This window comes from Fopius arisanus, unplaced genomic scaffold (genome assembly GCF_000806365.1).
Source record: "Fopius arisanus strain USDA-PBARC FA_bdor unplaced genomic scaffold, ASM80636v1 scaffold00050, whole genome shotgun sequence".
NCBI classification, from domain to species: Eukaryota; Metazoa; Arthropoda; class Insecta; order Hymenoptera; family Braconidae; genus Fopius; species Fopius arisanus.
This window is the reverse complement of record NW_011887789.1, coordinates 426,428-452,595: the sequence shown is the minus strand read 5'-3', so window position 1 is coordinate 452,595 and position 26,168 is coordinate 426,428. Positions and strand designations below refer to the sequence as shown.

The window sequence follows — 26,168 nt, the reverse complement described above, 5'->3', positions numbered from 1 at the left end:
GAGTGTCAGGGGAGTTGAGGGCTGTAGGAGCTTCTGTATGAAAACGAAATATTAATGGAGGTTTGTACGAGGAACAAGAGACCACTTAAGAGTCTTTACACCGTAACACTACATAATCGTCAGGTCAAACGATTTCTCGATTACTGAGAGCGCAAGTACCCGATGATTTAGTAAATGAAAGTCAATAATGTACAAAAAATAACATACTCCTCAAACTTTCGATTATTTTCAACAGTGATTGCCATTTAAATAATTCCAAGCTCTCAAATAATTAAATAAAGTTGAGAATTTTTTTTCGGGGTATACGATTATCGATATTTTCATCACAATTTAAAATTTTAAGTTTCGGTTTGGAGGAAAAAACTCGAGGAGATTGTTTGAACCTGTGCAAGCCACTTGCATGATCGCAAAACTTTCTACTACTCGAGTGAAAAAGTAGTAATGGCCATATTGTGTCAGCCGAGGCATTCAATCCGTCGCGAGTGAAAAATACTCACTCATCTACTGATATAGTGAATCGATCAGAGACCGGAAAAAATCGAAGACGGAATTTCGATTACTCGGTTATGCATTGATCATAATAAAAGCTCCTGGAATGGCCCCTTTTCACTCCCTTGATTCCCTTAACAGCCACTGGTGACTTTTCACTGGAGCTATTGAGACCGTTGGAATGATTTCAATTTCCAAAAGTCGAGAATTCAAATATTTCCAGGACCCTATCAATTCTCATTCCTCTATATGGCACCAATTTAGCCACTCCTTCGGTCCCTGACCCCCCATTGCATAGGCATTTATTCACTCCATCTTTTATCGTTAGAACGATCGTCTTTATGACGTTGGGGTAACATTTGGCATGGATGTGGTCATTTCTAAGCATTACCAACACAATTCTTATCTGTTTTATCGCTTATACCGGTGTGGGTAATTTATCATCGGTATTACAGGGTGAATTTCAAATCAATATGAAGCAGCGAAATTACTCCGCGGAGAGAAATATTCAATACAAATTCCCAAACGTAATCTTCATTGAATATTTCTCCTCGTGAACGAAAATTTCATCGTTCTGTAATAAAAAAATTGCCTCCCAGGAATTTTCTCACATCCCGACAAAGAAATGCTAAACAATGTTGAAAGTTTATTCTCTAAAAAAAATTCAGTAATTCAGGGGCGAACTGAAATTATTACTCAAAACTCTAAAATAATCAGAGACCGATCGTAAATATTTTTCATTGAGCAATAAGATATTATAATTTCCAAAAAATTCACCAGCGAAATGTTGATAAAATTTTTGGTGTCTCCTTGTTAAAATTTCTGTTGATGTTAATTTAAAATTAAAGGGAAATTATATTCGAGACTAGGTAGGAAAGAGAGAATATTAAAAATAGCCACTGAGTGGAGGTATGCAGGATGCAAGCAATAGCGTTTTCATTTTACAAGTGGAATATACGAGTCAGACATATATGGTGTACAGTGGTGCGTAAAACCGCTGGAAGCAAAGTATGTCTCTTCTCCATGCACATGTGCGAATAGTCGCAATGAAACTTTGGGTCAATACGGATGTGCAAACAGAGTTCGACGTCACAACTTTTATGCGAAAATCAATGGTCCTCGTTGCAGCTGCAATACTCAGAGTGTGTTTGTAGCTTTCTACCTGTGGATTATCCAACATCATTGATGAAGGATTGATCGAGTACTGATCCAAATCAACTTCCGGCGATAATGATTGTTATCTAAATGAGATGTTTGATTACTCTAGTCGATCTGCCACCTAGCTACGATGATTATTAGGTGGAATAAACCTCAATTTCCCTCATAAAATCGAATGAGTCGTTTCCTGTATTGTCGGCTTGATTAATCAATCCATCATCCACTGTTTCAAAGTGATTGAAATTCCATCGGTTAAAACCGCTATTTTTTTTCAGAGATCGTTGAGTGTAAAGTGCAGTGAACCATTATAAACATTTTTTTATTTTATACACAGACATGTCTGAATAGAGATTTCATTTCAGGAATTGTATTTTACGAATTTGGCAACGGGAATTCATTTGAGTTTAAAATTAAATTTTTCATTCGCAGAATTGAAATGCAGAGTAGAAGGAAAATTTGAGAAATGGAGAGAAAATTTTCCGGAAAGTCTAAATACTAAAGATGAATAGCGATATTCTCTGGAATTCAATTGCTTTCAATCATTGAAACAATTGACACCGTTAAACAATTGAATTCAAACTGTTCCAAGTATTGAATAACAGTTGAGCAACAGTTTCCGTTCAAATTTGTCGGTCGCCAATGAAATCGCGTTGATATCGATCGCAATCTGAATTCTGGTGGATAGAAACGCTCTCATCAGATCGATCATGTCCGCTGTTTGTCTGTTGATGGTTTGTGTTATCCTCCAACAGATGATATACCACACCAATACGTCATCAATTAAAAAACGTTCAGGTGAATCCAGAATCTCTAACTTGAGCACTGAGAAAATAAATTTCTCCATGATTCTGGACGATGCCTTAAAATCATATAAAATACGAAAAAATGGGAAAAATTCACGGTAAAGATGGGGTATCAAAGAATTTTTCGGTTATAAACTAACCAAACTATACGCACGGTTGGTTTACCATCCATATGTCAACATGTCGGAAGCATCGCGAATCGAATGCATTTCACGGTTGTACGACTACGAAAATTGGCTGGGGACCTACCAGTGGAAAATATGTACATCCAATAAAAAAAAAAGAGTAGCCAGAAAAAAAAATGTCAGTGTTCTCCGGTAACCATTCCTTTTCAAATCTAATATCGGATATTTTTGTGGATAATCGCGATGCAATAACAAAATCACGTACAATGATGAAAGATAAAATATTGAAGTGCAATGTAATTGTAAATTTTTATTGCGATCGATAAATTCTTCCATCTTGGGTAAGAATTTACCGAGTGACTGCGTGTACAAAAGCCATTCAAGGATTCTAGAGGGAAAATTTGTATTGCATGTTCATTGTTCACTCTTGCCTGATAGGCATGCAGTCTGGATGGATCGCGTGATTCACCTTAATTGGAGTCACATTAATTACAATGAGCCAACAATTACCGGGTAACCGAGAATTGATAACCCAGCGTATCCAACCCAGACTGATTGGATTATCTCTGCGATCTTGGGAAGGCAGTTCACATGAGCCATATGAGTTCGTGATTTCTTTGGACGGATCTCCAATAGTTTTTTTTTTTCACCTGCTATCGACGTACTAATTACTGGATTAATTAAAGCCTTTTTATCGGTATAACTCATCCCCTTTGGTGCACTCTGAGGGACATTAAGATCACCCATCAATTGATAATTAATTCAATAATTGTCTCCTGTCAATTCATTCATTCGGAATTTACCGGAGAGTAAATTACTGTGAATGTACTGAAGGTAATTGACAGGTAACTTGGCGGTGAACATTCATGTTGCTGGTGAAAATTCAAATGAGTCGGACAATTCTCATATTTGCACTGCTCAAGAATTTGGAATGCTATCGCATTTTCAGTAGTAATATCACAAGTGCTTCAAAATTATCCGATAAATACCCGGTGGAATTCTGGGGCGCGAGTGGTATTTATCGGAGTATTTCTTTTACCTGGACTTTGGTGGGTCGATGTGTGACATTTTTAAGACTAATGAACTGGCAGCGATGGAGTAAAACAATATTAAGATTTTTAATAATTCTCCATGTATTCATCACACCAGCGATTAAAAATAAAAATAGTGAAGAACATTTTTTGGGTTGATTAAATTTCTGGCAGAAAGTCTCCCGACCATTTCTCCAAATATTAAATAATATTAAATTCAGACACCATCTTGCTTTATTTTTTGGAAATCCGCAGATTTTAAAAATTTAAATCCTCTCGTTCCCGCCCGCGCCCTCCAGTTTTTTGAATTCCATTAATTCTCAATTCAGTGACATAATTGCACCAGAAATAATTGATTTCCAATTTATCAAATTATTTAACGATAATAAAATCCGAAGTCAGGTGAAGTCGATCCTCCACCCCATCCCAGCGATTCCCAAATCTCCGAAATTCCCCCCAAAAAAAAATTCACCCACGAACCCCGATAACCGTCAATAAATTGTTACCCCCGCCATGATATTCCCATATTAAGTCAGTTCCCGCTGCATTTGACAGTATACACTCGGCAATTTTTTTCCTCCATTTAATTTGCTCAAACGAGGTCAGGAGCGTCGTAAAACCGTTTACCGTCGTGAGTATATGTACTTGAACTCCAGTACTCGCACATACGCACACCCTCTCCCAGCAACATACATGGCAGAGCTTATTACCGTGCATGTACCAGTAAGTACTGACACATCCTATTTTCTGAAGAAGCGAATAAGACCAACATCATCAAAATCACGTTACACTGCATGAAGGCCAATCCATCTCCCTGAAGACTCGCCAGGAACCGCTATACTGAAAAAAAAAGGTATTGGATGTATTGAATACCGTGAAAGTGTCCTACAGGGAAAAAAAAAATGTTTCACCACGAGCCAGATGGTTTGTCGTGACATAAGTTTTTCAAATTGTACGTACGAACTGTGGAAGTGGTTGTAAAATAAAGATAAAAGCCCGAGAGGAAAATGGTAGCAATGAGGGGTAGGGTATGGAGGGATGAACTTGATGCCACAGTCGTAACGCAACACTTGTGCTCTACGGCTTAAGTTTCATAATACGACTTCTCGCTTGGTTCAGCAAACTGCGCTACGCCGTTGGATACAAGAAGCATCATATAATTTGCATATCGTCAGAGTTCAACAGCTACTCCAAGGTTGAATAGACCTTGGTCTAACGTTAACTCCTCCACCTATATAAAATTTTACCCACCCGAGGTGCGTTGTATATCCTGTTCTGGTTAGTTCCCTTGTAACTTGATTAATCCAATGTTGTTTTGACGATATTTGTTCAACTTGTTGGGAGTGGGAAAATTCAACGTCGACCAGAGGTGGGGTAGACAGTGGGCATATTTGCAAGTCAATTCATACAATTGGATTATTGTTGAAATTGCTGTGGATGAAAGTAGGAGGTTCATAAAAGAGATTCTCTCTTTTACATCGAAAATTCTATTAGCATTGTGAAATCATTATAACGTAAACGACACACTCTCGCAGACTGTTTATTTTCATGGAATGCATTTTTGTTGGATCATAAAAATGAGTCGTAAAGAATTGTACGGTAGAAAAATCATGATCATGTGATAATTCGATTCATTCTACCAAGTGAACTAGACAGTCCAATAATACCCAATAATTTCTTCATTTTTATCTGCTCCATGATAATAATAATAATGGATCTAGCCCAGGGAATAAATTCTAGTGGAAGTCGTGGAGATAATTAATAGATTACCCATTCACGTTAAAAAAAATTGTGCAAAAGTACAGAAGTAATAATTTCCAAGGGCAAATTGCTAAATCTTCAACTTGGATGATTCGAGTAATGAACTCAGATCAATAATAATGAGAAAAAAAAATAAATACATAAATAAAAAAATCATAGAAGGTGTTTTGCACAATTTTACACTTTTCCTTGAGGACGGGGACAGGCTTCCCTCTGCGATCCATATCAATTTGGCTTTTGGCCCCTCACCGAAATTCTCCAGAACCTTTTTTTCCTCAATGACAATGCGATTCAATTCCTTGGATTTTGAAGGGCCTTGACCTCACGTAGAGGACATTGTCACGTGCCCTCATCCTCGTTTTTGCCGCCTCCAGGGATGGAAAGGTTGATAGGGTTCCACTCGGGGTTCTAGCCCAGTGGCGACCCTCATCCATATACATCGAGAAAATTAATATCTCTAGCTTCGCTTGCGCACTGCATAAACTTGAGTTCAGAGACACGACATAAGACCTCTTCGGTTTTACTCTCCTGCCCTGAGGAACCAGGTGTGCACACCAACTCGACCTTATCCATCATTTTTTTTTTTTATTTTCCCTCATCCTTTCGACTAACCTTCTCCAACTACTACCACCTCCTGGTTTTCTTGGCTTTTATTCATCTCTCTCTGCGTGTACCTTAAACTTTTTTCTTCCACTTCTGTTTTCAACTGAGAAATTCCCTGGAATAAATTCGAAAACTTTTACCCCGGCTGTATCACTATATCGCTGAATGAAATACGTCGCTACACGTTGAGGATGATCTCGAATGCTATTTGATATTAGTATAAATTTATCTTGTGACATCCCAGACATTGTCGAGTGAAACTATTCATAGCGAAAAATATATGAAATAACTCATGAATATAAAGATATGAGAGCCAGTTTCGAGTCGAGATATCGTATGCAGGGGATATTTTCACTGGTGAAGAGGTTGGACGTAATGTTATGCTTCGTATGTTGATTAGACTTGGTTTCTATTCTAGTGTGATGCATGCAGACTATTTCAATGTCTTACTCGTCGGAAAATTGAAGATTTTGTTCAAGAGTTGTCATGAATATCATTGAACTACTTATGAAGAAATTTTTTACGTGCATTTCTCGAACTCTCCTTTTTCTTGTACCAAATTTCTCAGGGTAAATTCAGGTGCTCGTACAAGAATTATTTCATAAACCTCGAGTGGAGATAATTTCAGTCAAGTGACGGTTAAAATCGACAGTACCTGGAATTATGACGGTAATTATGGGAAAAATGGGTTCCACTGGACGACTCCTGATTGAAAAAATGCTGATTAGGATGACCACTAATCAATAACTATTTAACGTCAGACAAATCCCTTCGTTGAACGTCGACGAGGGAGATTTATGGGGCAGACTCACTAACTCCACCGTTCTCCCTTTATTCTGGTGCATCACTATACGGGTATTTACTCGTCCGGTCGTTGCCAATCCTAGTAAGCATTGAGTGCCCATCAAGCCGAAGGCAGATGCATAATTCCAGAATATATCAATCGCCTCCATCTCTCGTACCATCTCCAGGGCTTCGAATCAATGCTGCTGTCTGCGTGTATCGGTAAGCATCGCACTACCCAAACGGCTCGGTACTATTACATATTCATGTTTATATTCAGTTTCATCTGCAGTGTATGATGAGTAACAACCAAGGCTCGATTGGCGTTTATGGGTGTCTCTGCTATATTATCTATATCTCGATGATTGAAAATTCAGAGTGCGACCTTTGAATATATCAGTAATCCCCGTATTTACGGGTCTACTCTCCCAGAAATAGGTACAGATTAATTACGATTGAGAATTCGCATTTTACATCAGTCAAATCATCAAGGCATTTTTCTTATTGAAGTTGAAGCGTTAATTATTCTCCCAATTTTCTGGAGAGTTATTCATTTTTTTATTCTTGCTCATTTTCGAGCTGAAAAATATTCCCAGAAAAATGAGGAAAAGTGAAAATGGAATGAAGGTAAATTGTTAAGCAAAGACGATTTGTTTTATCAGTGTAATGAAATAAATGTGAAATTTCAGGAAACAGCAATTTGGAATTGTTCGATAGTGAAAGCGGACCAGACCTTACACTATCACCTCAGACATTCACGTCAACAGCGGAAGCCTTTATCAACGACAATAGTGATAGTCTTGGGGTGCCTGGTGACAACGACATGGGTAAGTAACTCTACCTTTTATCCGGTATTTTGCGGTATATCTTCGTGGATAATATCCAGCTGAGAAACAGACAGATCAACATTACTTCCTTTATCCTATTATTCCACTTTTTTCATTGGTCCTATTCTGAGACCTGATACTCTTGTCTCAACTATTCGCTTTGTCAGGTGGGGAGGGAGTTTACCGACAAGGCTTTGTCCCCCACCAGGGTGGAGAATTTCGAGTAATAAAAACGAATGGAGGGAGTGAAATCGAAACCGAGAGATTGCTAGTAAAGCCGAAGACGCATTCTGCTTCGAGACAGTGGGACAGCGTTCATCCCTGGATTTTCGAATTTAAGACCAGCCAGTCCCACCGCAAATTCATATCCACCGAATTGGAGATACTTTCAGATATCGACGTAGTTTTGCCATTTGTCCGTTTAAATCCTTCTACTGCAGTGCTTTCTGCAGAACTCGAAAAATAAATCCTCTAGGAGATCCCATTCCCTTGGATTATGACTTTGATTTCAATTATTTTTCAAAGTTCGGATTTTCATGACTATCAGGTTATGAGATCATTTCAAAAGTTAACTTCATTCCAGGATTCATCTCAAAATTTTAAATTCAATATCACCTCGCATTATTCTCAATTAAAATTACACTTATTCAAGTTTCGAGAAATTTATAATGGTGCATCAATAAAAATCAGTGCCTTCCAATAATTCTCTCCTTTTGAATTTGAATTTTGACAAAGTGGGATTTCCAGTCTAGTTGAAAAATGCTCTCAATCCCCTCAAGCTGGCAATAATTGCATTACCTGGTCTCTTTTGATTAATCCCTGCATTTAGAGATGTGACTGTATTCCGAAATTTCGTATTGTGGTGGAGGATTAGCTTATGAAAGCAAGTGATGACCCTCGTCCTTGTTATAACAGATTTTCCACTCTGGGGTAATTCAATTGTTCTTGATGGAGTTAGGCATGCGGGGTGGGTAACGAGGTGAATTTCAACTCCGTTTTAAAACCTTTCGGAGAAAAAAAAGATTGGTGGAATAAATCCGTGATGAACCGCAAAGATTACACCGTCGATAATTTTCAAAATTTCATTGCTTCAATTATTTAATTAATCACTTTCGTTCTGTAATTTCCAAATGATTCCACCACCGAGTGTTGCAGTGTAAAAAATGTAATGGATTTTTATCAACGTCAAATAGCGCACATTCCTTCACACTGATTTCAACTCATCGACGACAAAACAAGAGGTATTGGAGAGCCCCTGGAGGCACTAAAAATTAATTGCTATCGAGCGGTCTTTCACTTTTTTCGATTGAATGAGGAATCCTATTGTCCGCACAACATCGCAGTCGGATTGGTGGATGAAAGAGTGAGCTCTAATTTCTACCTCTTGCGCTCCTTTTTTTTTCTATTGTAACGAAGAAACAAAGCAATTGTCCGAAGAAGACTTATTCACTAAGACGGAGATGTACGATAGAATAAGAGGCGAAAAGGGAGATAAATGCCAGAAAGTAGCGATGTGGAAGCTATAGTAGTGGAGAAAGATTTATTATATTCTTGAGCCGAAGCAATTACTGGAAGCCAAGAAGTTTCCAGCTTCCTTCTATCATCTTCTAATCTTCTATTTTCATCTGGTGTCATGTGTGGAAGCTAGATATGACACAGGCATGATGCAATAATATTCCATTTCGCAAAACCAATAATTGCTTCTGATATTGTTTACAGTAATTCATAAAATAATTTGTAAATTAATCCAGCGTATGGAATAAAATAAAGTCTTCTTTTTATGAATTTCATCCTTTGCATTCTCACTTTTATTTTTTTTTCCCCGTAGACTTTGAAAAATGATTTTATAGAGGAAGTTCACTTCTGTACTCCCCGTCGATGAATTCATCAGGACTTCACAATTTTGCATATCACCGTGTTCCAACAGTTTTTTTTCCTCTCATAAAAGTGAACGAAAAAACAATCCGGGGGATAAAACCCAAAGGCAATTTTTTCGACAACTAAAAAATTCAGGAATTCCTGCAACACGACCATAACGATCGTCGCCACGAGTATGCACAATGAAAGATAAACAAATATCTTTCGGCATTTTGTTTCTTTTACATCTCCATATTGAATGACGCGGAGAATAGATCAGGGAGACTGACATATTTGCTGTACAACGTGTGCTACCGACGGGTTTTTATCGTTTTTCCTACCGAAGGTTCGTGCGGGGTGTCCGAAAATTCATATTGAACAGTCGCCACTTACCCCCGAAAATGATATTGAAAGAAATAAATCCTTCCATGATCCAATCGAATAAACAGAATCGGCAGAACGATCGAAACCGCGCGAAGGATTGAAAGCGAATAAAAATTTTATTTTTCACTTCCAAACCTTTGGAAATATTGGAAATTTGTGTCAGGAGTTAAATGAACTTCGAGCTTCGAATAAATCTAATTAAAATAAAATGCTCCAAAATACAGAGCTCTTCAAATTCCTACACATGTCATACTTTCTTCGATTTATTTCGAGAATTTCTTCAATTTCGTTTTGTTACTCACCCTATCTACCCAGCATCCCATCGTCCACATCTGCCCACCGAGACAAACTTTTCCATGTAGGTGTAAGCCAATAACCCCCGTGTCGCCCATTGTTTTTACAGCGAATAACCATTTCCCACTGTTGTCATATAAATTTAAAGAGAAATCTGTTTTACCCATCGAGTACCGCGAGTTTCAAGTACCCTGCGCCTCAGGTGCACCCCGAAACGACGCACTAATCTCGCCGTCATGATGGCGCAGTGCAAAAAGCTCGTAATATTTTTTATATACCAGTGATACATTCAAACCCACGAATGTATCAAAATTTTAGTGCAGCATCCAACCGGCAGAATTTCATGGAAAGTCCCTGGCTCCGAACGAATCCCCCCCGCAAACCGCGAAGTAAAAAAAATGGGGTTGAAAAAAAAAAAGTGGAGAAACCGGGAATACAAGGAACGGGAGAACAGTGGTGAATAAAAAAAAAAATTGTGGAGAGCTCCTTGGAGAGTTGTTGAAGGGCTGCATCTTATACATGGATGAAAGTACGTAAAAACTTTTCGACTCATATATACGGCTCAAATGGAGACTATTCAGCTCGTACAATGTACTGGTAATACGATTTGGTGGGTACCAAGCCTTCCGCACTGACTCCCAGTGGCTTCTATTCATGTGGACCTTCAATACACTCACACGTAGATGGCTCATCTTCTCCGATGTGGCTGGACGTTATCAGAAACGAACCATCAAATAGCGTGCGCAATGCGAATTCGCCAGTGGCTTTTATCGTCGCGTATCCACCGGGGGCTATCTATGCTAGGCATTGAAAACTGGGGCTATTTTCATTGGACAGTTGTATTACTGCATTGAGCTTTTGTCCGTGCCCTCCGTACCGAACGATTCAGCCACTCATTACAATTATTTATCAAACCGAAACGCAGGTGTTCTCATCCATGCACATATTGAGAAAAAAATATTATTCTGGTTAAATCATGAACTTTTGATGATTTTATTAATCAGTCTTTAATTTGATTAGTCATCATTCACATGACGACTGATATTTCCAGATATTTCTCCAATTAAAATTCTCATTATAATCAACACATTGTTTCAGAGGATGATTATGTCGGATTTATTCTTGGATAAATGATAATTATTGATTACGATTGTTCATTTTTCATTTCGAATTTTCTGAGGATAAGAAACCCGCGGAATATCAATGATTATTATCTTTAATTATCATTTGAATGAGGAAAATACGAGAGTCGAGTGCTTGCCGGTGAAGTACGTGTAACGTGGAAACGACAAAATGTTCAACCCATTGAAATTTAATCCACCAAGCGGTGGTAAACGAGGAGGTGGTGTAAAGAGCACAATGGGAACCTAGGGAAAATGGCGGTGATATAATCGGTTATCGGGAGCTATATAACCGTCGTATACTACAGTTGCACGGTGCAATCATTAAATAAAAATGGGAAATGGGTGTCTTTGTCGCGGAGTGTGATGACGTCGAATGAGTTCGTTGACATTTTCATGAAAGACAGCAGGACATTACGAAATAAATCGAGATGTTTCCGTTTGTTGTGAATTATATTAATCCGAGAGGCGAGAATTAAAGAGAGTTATGGGAACACTGGGTTGTGTTCAACTTACAGAATATCCGAGGTACAAATGACACCGAATATCAAAGTTTCATTGTCCCATTCATTACGCTCATTCAAAACTTTGCCAGTACAGTACCAACTGTTGCCGTTGAACATTGTATAACACGGTAGGAGTTATCGTAATGACCACGAATTGCTCTCCGCTGTACACGTATACGTCATCCAAAATTTTGTGATGTATTCAGAATTTCAAGCGGTTTACACACTTCAAAATGTAAACGTGAATTACGTTTACGAAATTTCAATCGCATAAAATTTTTTACCACGTCAATTTATTCACTAATCGAAATTGAGACGATCAGTTAATTTCTCCAGGGAATTCAATTTCTATTTCAATTTATTCTAGTGTTAACAAGATTATAATGAGATACGAGAGTGTGATGATGAAATCGCTCCCCTATAAATAATCTGTTATTCAAAATATTTCCCCCAATCATTAAAAAATCGTTAAACCTTACGAAAATAGAATGAGAATTTAACTTGAAATGAGAATTAAAATTCTCTCCTCGTGAAAAAAGTCAACATGCGCTAGTGGAATTTTTCCGTCATCTTCAGATGGCGTTTAAAAGTGACTTTGACAAATGGTAATAGGACCAACTTGAAAACCGATGATGCAGCTGTTGCCATCGATCACCTGAACATTCTTCAAAAGCTATGACGTAATGCAGATCTTAATTCTCAAAAGTTTAAAAAATTCAATTTTTATGTGCAGTTGGCCATGAATAAAAATATGTCGGACAGTCTCGACACTATTCCATCCTCGCAATAAATTTCATCCCCTCAATTCGCAGTGTTCACTCCATAAAAAATATATTTTTTAATTCAAAGAGAAATGAATCATCGGGAGGCAGACGTGAGCCTCAGTTGAGAGGAGTTTTGGATGCATTATGGACATGCAATAAACCTGAAGACGTGGTGACTTGAATGTGTGATGGACTTGAGGACAGCCCACTCGACTTGACAATAGCTGTTTCTATGCTAACAGAGTACTTTCGACAAGTGCTCTCATTGTCCACTACTGAGATCAACTTTGCGGGACTCTTCCTCTATAAATTCAAGCTGTTTATTCTCCTCATTTTATTTTATATATACCCGCAGTTGTTGGGACTCAATGCAACGAAGAAGTCTTATTAATTGAAAATTCATTGAAGACAATGTGATTGCATTATGAAAAATAAAATGAAATTTCATGATTTTCCTGAATTATTCCTGAATCAACTGGAATATTCGTATCCACTGAATTTTTAACACCGGAATTGACTGGTAATTTTTAATGATTGAACTCATTATTATTGATGGGATCGACAGAAATCGTGTACTTTACGGATGAAAGAAATAGAGACACCCTCTCCTACCGAATCGATTTTTATGAGATTCCATACATGTATATAGACATAGAGTATACATCACTGTGTACTATATATAAGATTGGAAGAAGGCTGGACCGTAAAAACCCTATCTTCTGAGCTTCATCGAGCGTAAACTCGCGTAATCCATCTATAAAATCGAACTAGAAAAGAGGGGTATATATCTGGAACGGGTAAAATCATGTTCAATACATAAAATGCACAGGAAACAGATAAAATTCCATCAAAGACATGAAACATTTAGTAGTTATTGGGTAACCCTGTATGGATTGCAATTTGAAATCGATTGGTTCAATCATTGGGACTTATCTTCGATTCTGGGCTCTTAATCGAGGGAATCTCTCAGGCCCATTTTATCTGGCGTAAAATTCTCGTGAAAATCGCACGAATCGTGTGCACCGAGAGAAAATCTTATAAAAAAAATTTAATAGGAAAGTCACGATCTGTCGGGTGTGAAATAGTCCAGAGTCATTTAAGAAAAATTCACGATGATTTGGAGAAGAATTTATTGATTTTTGAAATACAATTTTGTAAATTTATCTTATTTCCTGTTCTTCCTCTACTCTAGAAAAAATTTCTCAGGAAAATTGGATTTCTCACCCGGAAAAGGGGCGTAAAATGGCATCCACGGGAAAATTCAGTGTCGGCACTAAAAATTTTACTATGCAATACCTGAATTTTCGTATTGATGTGAAATTTTCACATAAGTCCCTGAAAATCTCACGTGAATAGCTTGAATTTTTCTCCGCGTTACAAGTTATCAAACTTATTTTTTTCTTTTTAAAAAATAGAATATTATTTCTCAGAGTGATATCTATTGTGGGATTATAATTAAAATGTCCAGACGTGACACTTGCCGGAATCATTCCGATTTTTCGAAATTCCATCATTACGAAATTACGTGAGACATTCATGGAAATTTTGACCCATTTATCGGAATAGGAACATTTCCAGAATGTGGAGCATCGAGTTCTTGAATCTGGAGAAAACTTTATGCAGATCAGGGAGTTACGAAAATTTATCTTCCTGGAAATGGCCAGGATTTTCAACTGCAATGTAAAAACAGGGTATTTGACTCAAAATCCATTATTCATCATCAAGAGAATATGACCAACCAAAATAATATAACGAAAATCGAGTTAAATCGTCAGACCTACTCGAGTCTATTTCAATTCCAGTGCGAATGCCTCTCAAGAGAGAATACATTTCCGAATTGCATCTAAAAAATAAATCAACATTTTTTACTTCAATCGCTGCAAAAACGAAATTAATTCCATATAAATATGAAATCAATTCGTTTCCGAAATTTATGACTCAGTCATCCGAAAACGAGATGATTTCTATTTTTAAGCAGAGTGATGATAATTAATTTTCAATTCCTGAATATTTAAAATAAAATTATTTAATAAATGAAAATGATCGATCAATTGATAAATGAACACAAAAAAAATGTAGTTTAATCAACTATTCTACAGGATCGATCGAAATTGGGCGTTTCGAAATGCCAACGATCATGTTCATTATTTACCTAATCAACTACACCGGCTGCGCTCACCGATTGATTGGTCCAATGGCATTTTCGAAATGTTACCTACCCTCGACATTAAACGTAATATATAGGTGGTTTAATGCTCTCGGATTCGCGCTATCCCAACACGTTTTGGAATAGACGATAAGAGCTGGGTGAGTTTAACTGGAAAACGAGCAGGCAAGTCGACACACCAACTACCGACGAAATAGTAGTATAAACTTGAGTGTTACAATTCCACACCTGCGATCATTCTCTGGACCAACGTGCGTGGAGAACTGTCTCGTCACGTTTCAGATTTCGAACAACCGAGCAATTCGTTGGCATTGACGACCAGCCGTAAACCTTGCAAAATTCTTCATCCGATATTCACGAATTACTTGGCTATAATAATGATGAAATTTATCTTGATTCGTGTTTTCCCATTTTCTTTGGTTTTTCCCTCCAAAAAATTGATAGGAAATTTTCTACACCGACGCGCTGCGTTCTCATCAGAGGTACTCGTCCGAATCTCATCTCAATTCTCCAAGGGGAGAGAAAAATCATTCCCTTTTCCGAATCAATGTATTACGGATAGAGAATTATGATGCGTTCTCTGGAGAAAAATATTATACCGCTGATCTGGAATGAGTGATGGAGAAATTATGGAGTTCATGATTTTTTAAAGAAAAATAGTAACGGCCAGGGGTATTCTGCTAAATTTTAAAATAAATTTGCAATATCAGAGGTACTTGTTTCGGTGGTAATTTCTTTCTTGGATAGTCCCTCTCTCGAGTCATAAATTCAATTTAATATTCTAGGGGGCACCTCCGGATAACAGGCCGTGACATTTATTCTTCATAATTATACTGTTCCCGATATTTCGAGGGCTTGCATCAAAATACTCCTCAATTTTACTCCCAAAGTGCTTTTGTCTTACGTGAGGCACATGTAAATTTTAAATTATTCAAGATGGAGCGGTACAGAGATGCTAGTCGCAGGAGAGAATTTTTGACTCAACGAGAAAAGTTTTTATCGCGTAATCTGAACCAACGAATTTATGAGCTTTATCAACTTATCCTTTTTTTTCAAGTCGTAAGGCATGCACGTTCGAATTGATTTTCTCTGCAGTAAAACTCTCATAGAGGGATCTAGTTGATAGGCTCCTCTCCATGAGAATAATCCAGGGACAAGTGAAATTTGGAGGGATTTTTTTTCGCTTCCAAGTTTATGACAGGGATTTTCCCCGTTTAATTATTTTTCTGCCTGCTTGGGTAATACGTCGTTATTATTCACTTCATCGAGTGGCTTGAAAATCCCGTAAGTGGTCCTGACTGAATTGGATTTTTTCGAATTAGTGTAATTATCGGTAATTCCCACAAAATGAGCTTCAAATAAATTAAATAATCAATGAATATTCAGTGAATTCAGTGAAAAAAAAAATTGACTAGAAATAAATTTTGTAGTGTTGAGAAGTGGAGTTTTTCTGTCACTGACGTATGACGAGGGAAAATAACTCCTGATAGAGTTGAGTCGCTAAAGAGTGAAGAAAATTACTGGTAAGAAGGAAGATGGATTCCCGCGACGTTTGAGTCTGAGCGACAACTTCTTAATTAAAGCATTATGCGTTATTACTTGGTGGCTTTATCGTCGAACCGCCAAATGGGTACAATATGAAGGAAAGAGAGGAAATGAATGGAGGTAACTAACCCCCAACTCAATGGGTTAGTCCGGATAAAAAAATGGTAATCGAAATATTTTTTCCAAATTTTCAAAAAATTTCTGGGAAACTTTTCAGAAATTTTTTTTTTTGAAAGAAAAAAAATCGGGCAGTGAAACAATTGTATTTTTGGGGAGTGAGGTCTGAGTAGCGGACCTCTCTGATAGTCCAAAAAACCATTGAATTTAATTGAGAGGTGAAAATAAATTTTTTTCGAAAATCGATGAAAACATTTTTTTTTGAAAATTGATGAAAATCATTTTTTTTGTGAAAATCCTCGGGAAAACTTGTGAGTGCTGAGTAGCGGACCTCTCAATTAGTCCTAAAAATATTAAATTCAATTGAGAGATGAAAATAAATTTTTTTCGAAAATCGATGAAAATCCCTTTTTTTCGAAAATCGATGAAAACATTTTTTTTTCGAAAACCAATAAAAATCAATTTTTTTGTGAAAATTCTCGGGAAAACTTGTGACTTCTGAGTAGCGGGCCTCTCAATTAGTCCGAAAAAATATTGGAATCAATTGAAAGCTGAAAAATATTCCGATTATAATTTTTTTTTACCCGGAAGAGATGAGGGAGAAATAGTAAAGGATAACTTTCTGGTGCTGTAGGTCAGACATTTCCTATCCATCTCGTCTCTCTTATCAGAGCTTTCACTCACTCTCTTTCACGCCGTTTACCCCTCACCTTCATCCCTCGATTTGGGGATGTAAATTCGCGATAATGGCAGAGTGGATGCCTCGTACTCTCAACTTCTGCACTAACTTCTTACCTTTATGACTTAATAACTCGAGTTATCGGGGGGAATTCGCTTGTTACTGGCACTCTTGCCAGCAGTATTTTGGATCATCCTCCAGGGTTCAGCTAAAAGGAACAACGGAATACATGTAGCAATTCGATTAAAGAGATCACACTGAGAAAGAAATCGCGAATTTTTCGCGAGAAATTCAAGAGAAAATACCGCACCGTCTGATGTAGTGAATTCTTTGAAATTACAGAAACTTCAAACACGACAATTTTACATCTATTAATTTTTTTTTGTCTATTATTCAAAACTGACCAACTTCCCATATCAACCGCTGAAAATTTTTGACGTCCAATGAATTTGCATGGCATCCCAGCACGAAACGTCAAGTAAATTTCAACTACCAAGCGTTATTCACGTACCTTGGCATTATTTCGCTTTTAACTCCAACGGGGCTGTCACGGAAAATGAGGGGGCTTCGAAAACGAGACAGCATTCTCATTTCTAACGAGCATTCGATAACAGAAGTGAAACCGTACCAGACCGAGCAATGGCTGCATCACATCCAGTCATTCCACCTTGATTTTCCGAATTAACCCTCTCCCTTTCTCCCTGTGAGTCAATGTCCGGGACGATTATACGCTGACAAAACCTTCCCCAGTGAAGACCTGTAATGTCAATCGAATATTAAAAAAATGTTTGATAAACGACGAAAACCGATTAAAAGTACAAATGGATGATCCACGCGGTGATAAAATTGATCCGACATGAATTTGTCTATCAGTAGTTAGTCCCAGACTTAATTAAAATAAAATTTCATCCTCGCCCGATCATCCCTGATGGAAAATATCTTTACAATTTTTGATAGAAAATAATGGAGTGGGCTATAGTCGTACATCAGCTGCATGGGTTTAGGGTTTGAGCCTCGGTCTGAGTTTATTGGGTGCCTATAGCGTTACAGTTAACGTTGAACTCCAACAGGAGCGAAGTTCCATTATCGACTAAGGGCGATAAATATTATAAATCGATTGGCTCCTGGGTGTAACCTCAGCCCCACTTATTCTCGTATTTTCAGCTATTTTCCCAGACCAGGCGGATTATATATTTCTTGTTTTTCATCTCGTTCTCAGGTGGCGTTTTGTTTCATATAGATTTCTCTTTGGCCAGCTTAACCGAGTGATAAATCTGTCGCGAGGGTAGTTTAAACGATTCGCCCAGCGTGAGGTCACTCCAGTGGGCAATCCTTGGGAGAGAAGCTTCTATCTTCTATCAACAGCACGTGATATCCTTCTAGGGCTTTTTCTTGCACATTTTCTCTCCTCTTATTGCGGTTGTAGAATTGACGACTTTTTCCTTTTCAAGGGGTCGGAAAAAAACGTGAGATTTTCCGAGCTTCCGACACTTTTTCCTTTAGCCTTTTTACTTGAGATTACGGACGTTAATGGGAGATAAATATATTTATATATATATAAACATCTCATTTGCGGAAGCGAAAGGGATTTTCATGGAATTTTACCATGTGTCCGGGAAATCAGGAAAAATACAATTCAAGAATATTTTTCCATCTCATCGTAGACCACAAGAGAATCCTTTGGAAGAAGTTGAAAGGCTAGAATATTCAGAAAGCCATCCCAAGGTACCCGAAACTGCCATCGGGTCGACAAAAATGAATGAGAAATGACTAACGGAGAAAAAGTCTTCAGAGACAAAATGGAAAAATCCAGTAATGTAAATAGAAGATTTATTCAACAGTAAACACTCTCAAAAAGTTCACAAACATACGAATTACTGAGTGCACTGCGTAATTTGTAATGTCTGAAATGAGATTGCTCGAGGGCTGGGTGGTAAGGGGGATAAGTAACTGAAAGCGATTTTTAAAAGTGTAAAATAAGGACAGATGATAAAAGAGAGTTGTATAAAAAGGAATCCTGTGAGAGAAGGAATTTATTCCCCAGGTAAATCAGTTCCTCCGGGCTATCAACCGGCGAATGTAACTTCAACCAGTGTTGGTAGAGTTAATCATAAATTAATCTGCGCCATATTCTGGATTAACTTTTTTTTTTCGTCTCGATGAAAGAGATTACATATACAGACTCTCTCAAAATAAAATGCCCCGTGGGTATATCGCTGGATTTATTTGGAGATGAAAACTGAAATAGAAATCATTGTTTTGGACGTTCACGATTCAACAAATTGGCTCCTTCATTCTAGAAACTCCTTCCAACATTTTCGTTTTTCAACATTTTGAAAAATGTCTGCATGAAAAAAGTTTATCTGTATTTTTTATAAAGTTTATCCCCAATTTTCTATGCCTAGGACTTTGAAGTTCAAATTACCGCAGTAGAATCGTCACAAGCCGATGTTAACGGCAGACGATAAAACCAACGATATAAATTCCGAATGATATGGGAAAAAATAAACGGATGAAAAGTTCAAATTGTTCTTTTATTCTTTCTAGAATACGCCCATCACGCATGAGGTTTTATTTAACGAGAGAGTATTCTCTTCGCTCGGGAATAGTATTCTACGATATAGTTTACGATGTGGTCATCTTTCTCGTAAAACCACTTCACACGGTTTCAAACCCATTCATTCTGTACACTAGAATGCATTCGTAACATTTTACACCTGCCACTACTGCCATGCAGATTTTATCTTGAAGATTTTCGCATTGCGTGTTTTAAAAAGCTTTTAAGTGCCCAGTAAGCAAAATTCACGAGAAATTAGGTGAGAGTTCGATGATTCTGCGCCCCACATTCCCCTTCGATGAGATATTACAGAATTGATATCAATTTCCATAGCAATTTGTGCCATTCTTCAAGATTCAAACAAATCGACTTGTAATTAAAATTTCAAATTTCAATCCAACATCCAAAATTTCAGATTCAGTGGTTTTTTTTTATTTTTTGATGAAGAAAAACATGTGCAGGGGACAGGTTCAATATCGGATTAATGTCTTCATGGAAGTAATGAAAATGTAGCTTTGAATTTTCTCGATGATATAATACGATTGGATCCCCGATGTAATCAGCAGCGGAGTCTGTACTCAGTTTCAGCCTTTGATAACGGCAGCTCGATAATTACACCAGCAAATTATAGCAAGATTCTCGAAATGTATCGGGAATAATTAATTTAATTTATTTCTGCACGGAATCGAGGGAGGAATGTTGGAAATTCTGCCAACACCGAATGTATTTTGGAGGATCATCAAGGGAAGGAATACGTACCCTATAATTAACTGATAACATGACTACTTCATCGTACTCCCATCAAATATATATCAAAGTAACTAAAAAAATATATATCAGAGAAATTGGAATTATAAATTGAAAATTCCGCTAAAAATTCGAAATTTTCTTCAATTCTTCGTGTCAAAAAAAAAAGATAAAACGAAATAAAATTTCCGCATGACTTCTATGATTTAAAAATAATATGAGAGAGTGGAAATAATTGAATTCCGATGGCTCTACTGTGATTGCTATCAATTTCTGTTTCAATTCCATGGACATCTTTATCAAAAACTGTTGAATTGACTAATTAATTAATGTTCATTCCCATATCGAACCTCAATCACCGTTCAGTATCACAAAAACAAACACGTAATATGTTTAATGACATTTCTCTGGAATCGCCCGACAAATATGTGATTTCTGATTTTTTTAAATAATAAATTTCATATCGTCAGCGTATGTATTATGTATATTGGATCAAATCCACAGGGATATCCAAAGCAAATGCGAGTATAGGTTCGAATGACGAATCAGTGATAAATTAAACTCTGCACGTGATTTATGATGAAGTTGGCTAGGGAATACATTCGTCAATTAAAGTTCTGAAAAAAATCCTGGGGTATAAATCGTCTGATAATTCGATGAGGTAATTGTCTTGATGATTTTACATTTCTAATTCAATCAAATCCTATTTTACAGAATTAATCATGACGTTTCCATCACCGAATTAAATGGGATCACTTGTCTGATTTCATTTTTGCGTAAACAGAATTACATAATAGCCTAATACCCCCATGACGAAATGTTTGAAGTATAAAATCCCTGGAGCTGACAGAAAATCAGGTCTCCGCGTTCTGAATTTTCCCCCTTTTTCTAGTGCGGTAACCAGTGAAAAAATTTCACCTTTGAAAATCCATCAAACAACATGGGCTGTGCATTGAGTCTGTACTCATCCAAGTGAACATTGAAAATGGTGGACTGAAACGTTGAAAACATTCATCGCGAAATGTTCGTTGAAATTTCATTCAGGATTACAAAAAAAAAGCGCCCCATGTCCCAGTATTTTTCTAGTTGTGCGCGATTTATCAGGAAAAACACGGCAGAAACGAGGACTCGAATAAGTAACATTAAAAAGGATGAATGCACCAAGCCCCAGGTGCTGTAAAATTCTGTCTGCGATTTACTGACGCGAAGAAAAATGACTTTTACTCGTATGTGTGCACACCTGCACCGAGAGCCAAGTGTTACACTCGTACAATAAATCGCTATTTATCCTTTTCCCGAGCGATTTACCGACGAAACATTTGGAAAATCACTTGACAATTGCGCTGAGAGCCCTCATTACCCGAATAAATCAATGCCCAGTAAAAACCATGGACTCGTATATCAATGGACTTTGGACTTGACGGTGGGATCGACATTAGTCTCCACAGGGTCCTCGGCAAAACATGCAACCGAAAGCGATCAATCTCCCGATCTGTTGAAGCCAAAGGGACTTGACCCCTCGGAGATGCTCAAGTCAGTCGTTGCATACGAAAAAAAAAAAAATCTCTTTCATCGAGTGAGAAACCTCTCGAAATAATGTATCGTATCTAACACCCACATCAATCTCTCCATTCCACTCAAGAAATTACTGAAAATTCAATGTGACCTGAAACGCCTCTTTGAGTAGCGATTTTTCGCTCAATACGAAATTGCTTTTGTGATTGCAGGAAGCAGTGAAGAGTCGAGAACAGGGCCAGGTGATCCTGGAAAGCTGGGGGTAAAGAAATCAAGACCGAAAGCCTCTTCACCTAATCGTCAAGGACCTCAACAGTGTCAGGTACGAAATATTTATTTTATTAAACCAGTAAAATTCGGAGAAAAAAAAAATACTGGCCTAGACGATTTCTGTAAAATCGCCGAGTCTATATACTGGCCACTGACGCACGCACGATACCGAGAGACCAACTGCCGTTAACAGGAATGACCTATTTTCTCACGGTAATTCACATTCACCCACACAGGTACCCATCAGTGCACATTACCGTGTCATTCGCATCGACTTGGTTGAGGCAGAAACACAGTCGCCATTGGTACAATTCTTCTCCAGCCCTTTTATTCATTTTTTTTTTCAATGCCAGATGAGTGCTTCCATCCAATGTGTACTATAGGCACACCAAGAGCAATTAACGATTTCGATAAAATAGAATTCCCAACGCTTGGCCTCCAGGGGACGAATCCTTTTTCCCTCTAATATCTTTTTTCCTTGGTTATTTTTGTTGCGGTAAAGCTCGCATGGGATATGCCGCTTTCATTTCACTTTTATTCCTTTTATCTAATTTTTTTTTTTCGCTCGTTCACGGCTGAAATTCCACTGCGATTATGGCTCAACTGCTGGAGGATAGACACCTAAAAAGTGAATAAAATTCAAAATGAAATAATTGATCGAATAATTATTGGGAAATAAATAAATAAATAAAAAGGGAATATTGTGCCTGTTAATGACATTATGGGAGTTTTCATATTTGGGGGTCATCCCTAAATATCATCCATTTTCCTTTTGAATAGCCGATTTTCCTTGCCGATTTTCCGATTTACCAACGCTTTCACCTGGAATAAAAAAGAGAAGACTTGAATTAATGAATTTCTTTTGCAAACCCGATGGCAACGCTTTCCATATCGGTCTGTATGCGGGAAATCTCCCCCAGAATGTGCGACATATCACTCATACAGACATCGCATATGGTGTAGTGAGGGGAACGTTGAATATTCAGTCCGTGCAACTCTTGAGAGCACACGAGGTGAACACGACACACCGCCAATGTTCTCTGCCAACAGTTGACATTGGGTCCACGTAGCCTTCCAGAAATGGTTAGGCACACCCTAACCGCCCTGTCGTGCCTTCACTACCATCAGGCCAGACATATATCTATATTCAGATACCTTGGTGGTTGTTTATTCCACCATATCCTGCCATGTTGATCCGCCAAGCACGCAGTACTCATGCTGGGTAAGAACCATTACCTTCATCACATAATTCAATTATGCCCTACACGAGCTGCTGATGGGCCACGTCGATGCATCAAGTTTCGAGGACGGATCAAGATTCTTCGAGGCACTCAGAACGGAGTGACCCTTGGAAGCAATATTCTGCATTCACCCTTCAAGAAGCTGTTGCTTTGTCCTTCAAATATTCCTCCAAACGTTTCTTCAAATGTTCCTTCCTCCAGGAATGACAGAGATTGTTTGTCTGCTGTCTCGGTTTGTTCATTTTTTTCTGTAAATTACTGTAAAAGTAATTGATTTGGTTGAATCATTAACGAATCACGTTATTTAAAAACAATAGCAGCTTGCAATAACGCGTACTTTTATAATTTGGTTAATACGTATTCTGGATTCGTATTTTTTCTTTGATCGTGTTATACAGCTGCCCCGAGGAACAATGCGTATGGCACTGGAAACACAGGCAAATTATTGAATTTTTCGTTTATTTAATTATTTTACTTTGTCTCCGTATGCATGGGCAGTGGTCGAAAGGTTTTCGAAATCAACGAATTAAACCGTTTGTATTTTTCGTTATTGATGATATCGCGATATAAACTATTACTACATCAGTATTTTTCTTTCCGGCGATTGTTTCCACAGATTATTTAATTAGTCATTGCTATAATCAATATAATTCATAGATGAATATCATACTGACGAATCTATTCTCGCTGTCCTCAGGGTCGATTGAAATCAAGCCCATCAACGACATCTTTCATCTCGGATCGTGCTAGAACATTTCAACATCTATCCACTCCTAATCTCTCCCATTATTCACGTATCAACACCAAGACTCACATCCAGAACCTCGATAAGTTAATTAATTAACTATAGTCGAGCTTTGACCCTTCACACAAGCCCGTCGCCTTGTCGATTGCGCTTGGCAAGTGATGCACCATATACTTGTGGATGAAGGGCCAATAGGACGGTAAACTTCTGTGAACAACAAAGTCCATGGCAACAATGCTTGTGCAGAGAATAGTCCACCAGATATAATTAACCTTTGTGAATAACAATCACAAATTATCAGTCCTTCAGAATGTGTGGATACAATTTCCTATGCCTCATCGAATATGAATTCAATTGTCTAACACGAAAAGTCACTTTTCTTCTCAAAAAGTGTCAGATGATACTCCTGGGAGTGAATTTTACAAACAGAGTTTCGTCTTCTCCATTCATATCTCAATTCACTATTCTTAGTAGTCGAATCGTATGTCTGTCACAAAGACCACAGTGCAGAGTTAGAATAATGACATTCGTTCGGTTGTGCAAACTGAGATAGACCTAGAGATATATATTTAACGTGAAATTCTCAGGGTGAAATCCTAGCAGAGATGCACGAAAATGGAGAAGTATGTAAGCTCTGATTCATCCTGAATTGAAATCCACGGCTCCTGGTGTGCCAGTATCCGGTGCATCTCACGTTCTAAGTTCCTCAAATTAGATTTTCTACTTAGACCGAGATAGAGTGTATGATGTAGCAAGTTGGTACGAGTCGAATGGGTGTTACGTCTACATCATCCGATGCAGAGCGTTGTTATGTGATATTTCTTACTTCCTAGCACTCCCAATGCACGTCATTTGTGCTATCGGTGGATTCAAGGAATTTCATCCCTATTGTTTCATGGTTTTATTTTTTGAACTTGTCTCCAGTTTTTTTCTGGAGAAAGTTTGTGATGAAGCTGAAACTTTTACGGAATTATTTCCCGGAGAAGATCTATCCACTTCATATTTTTCCTGTTTTTTTTTGTGACTTTTATCTGCCTAATGCTTGTCACCCTTAATGAGTCTGACTAGGCACTAAATACTTTGGCATCTTTGCTTTTGATGGATGATTGTGACTGCAGTGAGAACGTTTACTCTCATTTTCGGGAGGAATTCTTGAGGACAAAAAACATTTTTATCTGAATCTTCATTTTTTCGAATTTCGAATCTACGGCCGATCCGCAACTCAGATCTGTTCACCTCTCCCGGGAATTCCCATTATCGCGCGATTGGTGAATTTTTTTTGAAAATTTTTCCAGTGGAAATTTTTCAAAAAATGAAAAAATTGAAAATCACTCCACGAGGGCTAATTCTCCCTCATTTCGGATCTGCGGTCGATGCGCAACTCAGACCTGTTCACCTCTCCCGGGAATTCCCATTATTGCGCGATTGGTGAATTTTTTTTGAAAATTTTTCATGGGAAAATTTTTCAAAAAATGAAAAAATTGAAAATCATTCAACGAGAGCTAATTCTCCCTGATTTAAGATCTACGGTCGATCCGCAACTCAGATCTGTCCACCTCTCCCGGGAATTCCCATTATTGCGCGATTGGTGAATTTTTTTTGAAAATTTTTCGAGTGGAAATTTTTCAAAAAATGAAAAAATTGAAAATCACTCCACGAGGGCTCATTTTCCCTCATTTCGGATCTACGGTCGATCCGCAACTCAGATCTGTTCACCTCTCCCGGGAATTCCCATTATTGCGCAATTGGTGAATTTTTTTTGAAAATTTTTCGAGTGGAAATCTTTCAAAAAATAAAAAAATTAAAAATCTCTCCACGAGGGCTCATTTTCCCTCATTTCGGATCTACGGTCGATCCGCAACTCAGATCTGTTCAGTGCTCCCGGGAATTCCCATTAATGCGCAATTGGTGAATTTTTTTGAAAATTTTTCAAGTGGTATTCACTGAAATTGAAAAATGAAAAATTTTCAAAAAAGTATCAGAAGAGCATGAAAATCGAGGAGGTATTCACTGAAATTTGAAAATTCAAAATTATCAAAAAAGTATCAGGGGAGCATGAAAATCGAGGAGGCATTCACT

At 37.7% G+C, this 26,168-nt stretch overlaps 1 protein-coding gene and 1 long non-coding RNA gene across 5 annotated transcripts in view; one reads left to right on the top strand and one right to left on the bottom strand.

Annotated features, from left to right (window-relative positions):
• LOC105267780 (mucin-12) overlaps positions 1 to 26,168 on the top strand; it is a 155,814-nt gene that overhangs the window by 79,373 nt on the left and 50,273 nt on the right. For all 4 annotated transcript variants that reach the window (XM_011306868.1, XM_011306866.1, XM_011306867.1 and 1 more), the window contains 2 exons: positions 7,443 to 7,580; positions 22,046 to 22,155. In XM_011306868.1, coding sequence (XP_011305170.1) covers positions 7,443 to 7,580; positions 22,046 to 22,155 — 248 coding nt within the window. The remainder of the gene's footprint in view (positions 1 to 7,442; positions 7,581 to 22,045; positions 22,156 to 26,168) is intronic.
• The window catches only part of LOC105267779 (uncharacterized), a 4,028-nt gene continuing 514 nt past the window's right edge, over positions 22,655 to 26,168 (bottom strand). The window contains exons 2-3 of the long non-coding RNA XR_892284.1: positions 22,811 to 22,925; positions 22,655 to 22,724 (exon numbers count right to left, since the gene is read on the bottom strand). This is a non-coding gene — a long non-coding RNA (uncharacterized lncRNA). The remainder of the gene's footprint in view (positions 22,725 to 22,810; positions 22,926 to 26,168) is intronic.